The 5,474-nt window shown below is 47.2% G+C and overlaps 1 protein-coding gene across 2 annotated transcripts; it reads right to left on the bottom strand.

Annotated features, from left to right (window-relative positions):
• Window positions 1–163: 163 nt before the first annotated feature.
• rbm14b (RNA binding motif protein 14b) lies at window positions 164–3,652 on the bottom strand (the record flags this gene model as incomplete). 2 transcript variants are annotated; one of them, XM_032543922.1, is given in 3 exon segments in its annotated part: window positions 164–1,676; window positions 1,939–2,959; window positions 3,300–3,652. In XM_032543922.1, coding segments are annotated over 3 exon segments (1,687 nt in total), but the record flags the coding sequence as incomplete, so codon positions are not given.
• Between the last annotated feature and the right edge of the window lie 1,822 nt (window positions 3,653–5,474).

Below are 5,474 nucleotides of genomic sequence, written 5' to 3' on the forward strand. Positions count from 1 at the left end.
TTTTTTTTTTTTTTTTAAAAAGCACTTAAAATGGGAGATCCCTCCACTTAATGCACTTCACTCAAAGCTTATAGGCACATAATTGAGCTAGTCATATATCATGATTCCCAATAGGATGCAGTGTCATTTGTAAACAGCTCATTCAGTAGTCACACATGGGGGGTTTTCCATTTACAATTCATTACACCCCAGGTTGACTTGTATTACATGTAAGCTACACTAAAACAAACAAAACAAATACACAATTTTTTTTTTTTTAAAGGCCTCTGGAGGACTTATTACAGAATATCTACAAAAAGTCATTGTCACTGAAACCCAGCTCCTCCCTCACTAAACTGCTGACCCTGTGTCTTTGCGGGGAGCAGGAATAAACTGCTGACTGGGTGAAAAGTGTGATATACAATAGAATAGACTCTACGTTGAAATTTATTATCAGAGGTAGTCAACTGTAGTTGGAAAGAGAGGTGAAGCAGTGTCTTCGAGTGTTGTAGTTAGAGTACAGGTGGGGAAAAGGGGTCAAGGAGAGATCCAAACATACAGTACAGTATGTATTATGTGTGCTTTATGTTTTGTTTTGTTTTTCTGCTAGGTGCAGTCTAAGCTGCTGGATTTGTGCGCTGCAAGGTTAGGAGCTCGCACATATCTCTCCCTTTCACACTTACTACATCCACATCACACATTCAACACCCCTCCCCCCAAAACACGTCAACCTTGGTTCTATTGGAAACAATGCAATGCAGCCAGTGCACAATATGTGTTTATATGACTTCCCATCTGATTACATTTTCACCAACATAAGGCAAAAAAGGTTTCAAATTAGCTGCCCTAACTGATCATCTAGGCCTAAGGAGGATGGCTGATAAAAATCAATGTCTTTTATCATAGATTTGGCCATAGAAAACCATAACTGGGTTGCGGAAATAAAGGCATATGAAACGACTGACTGGGTCAGTCTAATACTGGCACAAGTGTGAGACTGGCACAATAAAAACGTAAAACTGAGAAGCATAAAGAATGCCCTTAAAACAGATGAGAGCCCTTACATGGCTGCACTGTGTGTATACAAACAGGACCAAGGTTAGCTGACCAAGTCCCTTGTAAAGCAGGTTAATAAACTAAGAAGCCCCCCCCTTCAATCCCCATCCTTTACACTTCCCCCAAATCCACACACACACACACACACACACACACACACACACACACACACACACACACCAACACACACACACACACACACACACACACACACACACACACACACACACACAGCTGCTGTAAGATGGTCAGGTTTGGGGTGGAAGAGGAGAAGGGGGACGGGGTTCAGGGCAAAGAGGGAGGGATGGGAGCAGAGAGCTGTGTGCGACTATCGGAAGGGGGGCTCAGGCGTGTGAAGGGAGAGTTCGGGGCGGCGGAGGATGGCCTCCTTGCGCGTGGGCGGCGGCAACGGCGGCTCATACACCCTTGGCGCAGCCATGGCAGCTGCCATTGCCGCAGCGGTGGGAACCACTGGCCTGAGGGCTTCCAGCGCAGCTACGGACTGGGCGGACATCGCGGAAACAGTAGGGACTGCTGACACTCCCGGCATGCCAGCGATGGCGGTCACTGCGCTCGGTGGTGGGTAGGCATACTGGAACTGGGGGTACTGCTGCAGCTGCTGGTAGTACTCCGCATAGTACCTAGAAGAAGTGGGGGGTTAGGTAGGAAGAGGGACAGGAAAGGTGACACAGTGGGAGTAACAAAAGAGTGATAAAGTGAGAAATGAAACATAAAAAAAATGCAATAAAGTATTATCTAACCATGACAAATGTGCCTACATGATTGTAAAAAACTAAAAACAAGCAAAAATACAGTTTCCTGGAGAAACAAACTCAACCCTCTGAAAATGTTTCAGTGGTGCCACATAGCTGATGGTAAAAAGGTTTAAAGAGCACGTCCTACCTGGCCATGGGGTCCTCTGCCGCCTCTGCAGCCTCTTCTGCCGCTCGGCCAGCTGGCGTAGGGAGTAGGGGTCGGCGCGGCTTGGCTCTCTGGTACATGAACGGCTTCATCACTGGGTCTGGAAGCAGAGGTACTGACCTCCGTAGGGGACTACGGTCCCTCTCACCAGACTTTGCCACAGCCGCTGCTGCTGCGGCAGCCACCGTCTGCTGGTCAGCCATTACCTGTTGGCCCTGGGCAAAGTAATGTGCCTGTCTGGCTGCCTCAAAGATGGCTGTAGTAGGGTCCGCTGCTCCCATGGCGCTTATATGAGCGTAGGCTGGTGCGCCAGCACCATAAATTGCTGGAGATACAGTGTAGGCAGGGTTGACTGCAGCTGCCGCTGTCTGCATTTCTATTCCATGAGCTGCAGTCAGATAGACGTGGGAGTTGGCCATAGTTGGGGTATAAACTTGAGGTGAGTAGGCAGCAGCGGCATTTGCAGCCATCTGGCCATAGATGTTGGGAGTCATCGTGCTGTACATTTGGGTGGCGCCTGATGTCAGAGCTGCCTGATTGGCCACCGTTCCATAAAGCTGACTGGCAACATTAGCACCATACACCTGGCTGGCAAGGGCACCATAAACCGCTGGATTCACTGGGTTTCCATCAGTGCGTGTGCCTGTGGTGATCCCAGTGAGAGCCGCATACGTGGGATCAAACGTGGAGGTGTTGTAGACTGAATTGTGCACGCTTTGTTGGACCTGTAGTGGCAGGCCGGCGGCTGCAGCGGCGGCGGCGGCCAGGACCGCTGCCTGACTCTGGTACTGCTCCAAAGAAGGCTTTCCCACAGGGCACTCTCCCGCATAGTGGCCCTGCTTTCCACAGTTAACACAGGGGATTTTTCCTGTAGGTGCTTGCTTGCTAGGCTGGACCTTGGATAGCTCTACAGACAGGGGGCGGCCCTTAAACGAGGTGCCATGCAGGGCCTCGATGGCCTGGAGCGCGTCTTCCTTGTTTTCCATGTGGACAAAGGCATAGCCTGCGGAAGAGGAATGCCTGGCTGTCATTGAGCGCAGGGACAACAGTTAGGATCACAGTGGCATTGCCACGGGCACTTATTACTTCTACGAAAAAGTATGAATTGCGCCAAAGGAACCACCTTGTCCATCCTTTCAACAAGGATGGGGGAGTTTATTGTTTTGCACACTTAGAACTTTGCACTGGTGTATCATCATAACACATGCTCAGATTCTAACCTCTTAATAATCTTAATTATGCTTTACGTCACTCATACTAGTTCCACAATTTTTCAAACATTACGCACAACTTGAGAGACATAAGTGCACTTTAAAACAATTGTTACTTGGGTGTTTGCTCACCTTTGACTTTATCACACTCAAGAACTTTTCCAAATGTCTGGAACAGCTGCTGTAGGTCCTCTGTGGTGCACATCCCACTCAGATTACCCACAAACACCTTGGTGGAGTGCAACGGCCTACCCCTCGACTCCTCCACTACCAAATTCCGTCCACGAAACTCGCGTCCATTGAGCTCCCGGATGGCTCGCTCCGCCGCACCCTCACCCTGCAGGTGGACGAAGGCAAACTGTCGCAACACACTGCAGCTAACCACCTGGCCGTAGGGTTCAAAGATGGCCGACAGCTCCTCCTGGGTGGTGTCCAACGCCAGGTTGCCCACGAAGAGCTTCACTGTGTGGCTCTTGTCCATGGCGCTGTAGAGGAAAAGAGGAGTTATGGCCTTGACTGTGGTTAGAGATAAGAGCTGGGATTAGCAAGCACCTGCCACAGATGTAACAACTACACAGTGAGAACAAAGCCACAACTTTGGCTCTACGGTAGTCTGGTGAGGAGAGGGAAGTACTGTACCTGAATACAGGGTGGACTGCAGTACACAGGGACATAGCTGACCCAGCTATTTAGTTTCTTTATCAGGGCTTTAAAATGTCTGTGAGAGAGGAGGTACTGCTGACTTTGAAAAAGAAAAAGAAAACAAGACCTACAAGACTTGTTCCTGTTATTTACCATTAAACGTCTGCTTATTTACCAGCGATAAGGCAAAGTAAAGACTAAAGATGCAGCCATTTAGCACACAAATAACATGTAATAAACTGACGCAGCAATCTATTAGGAGGAAGCAGTTACACTGGCACTATAATAAAGAACCTCCGTGCATGAATGAGCAGCCAGATTAACATTCAAATATCCCAAATTACAAACCACACAGACCTCAAATTTGCCTGTGAGCTGGTGCTCGGGTCAGATTTTGCAAAACAGAGCAGGGTCTCTACAGGAATCAAGGAAACACAATGTGTCTGTGAATAAGAGCTTAATATTTTTAATGAAAAGGAAGTCTGAAGGAGGATTTCTTTATTTTAAAAGATCTCACTCAAAAGGAGGTTGTAATTACCTATACAGCTATGAGTCACACTCAAACACAAGAGACTGCCGGGGGAGCATTTTACATCAATACCTTCAAGAGAGAGCACTGCATATTAATCCACATGGCATTTACAGTGATGATCTTTCAGACTTGATACAAAAAGGTTGCTTTGTGTTGAAAAATGGCCTTAATGTTCTTCACTTCCCTCCTCACTCGTTTAATCTGTATGTCAAATAAGGAGTGTTTCTACAGGTCGGTCGTCACCTTTCCTCCTCTCCTCTCAACCCAATGGCTGGCTGTAAATCAGAAGGCAAAAGGGGAACATGACACCAGAGAATGACATTTCTATTTTTCGGTTTAGGCTCCAGTCAGCTGCTACGACTGAACTACACCTCCTGTACTGCTGTTCATAGGACATGTTTTAAAGGAGATGGAAGTCATCTGCTTTAGCGTTTCTACACTGTATGTGTTAGTCCACCTCTCTGTATATGGCTGCTGCATTAACAGTGTTCATGCCAGGCATGACAAGGGAAGCTGGGGGTATCTGATGACGCAGCACGACGTTGAATCGACACATTTTTTTTTCTACAGCTCGGGTCATTTAAAAGCGACGAAATGGCAAATAAAAACAAAAAAACACAACACAAGTGAAGTTGTCGTCCACGTAAAACATATGGCGCGACGGGATGCTTATTGGTTTCGTTCGGTTGCCAGAAGCATACAAACTCTATGGCGAAAAACAGACATTAAGAACATAATACATAGTACTTTGTTATACTCTGAACTACGCAACACCGTTAAACACATAACACCTGGTACAACAACTGGCTCCCAATAGGAAATCGATACAGTGTAACAACGGACACATTTTTCCGCACAGGAATGAATACAGTGCAACACCGAGCGATTCCTGAGAGCAACACGGTCTATTTAGTCTTCGTCGTTAAAAACATACCCGTCAAAAACACTTGAGCTTCAAGACGAATCGGAATTAATCACCTCCCATGCGGCTCAGATGAGAATAATACTGCAGAAAAAGCGAATAAATAAAAGAATCTACCATCTTACCTATACGGTGCTGTATTTCAAAATGGTAGCGCCTGCTTCCGTTTGCATGTCGGGCATTCGGCTGTAGAGGCTGCAGGGGGGGGGGG

This window comes from Etheostoma spectabile, chromosome 19, assembly GCF_008692095.1.
Source record: "Etheostoma spectabile isolate EspeVRDwgs_2016 chromosome 19, UIUC_Espe_1.0, whole genome shotgun sequence".
NCBI lineage: Eukaryota > Metazoa > Chordata > Actinopteri > Perciformes > Percidae > Etheostoma > Etheostoma spectabile.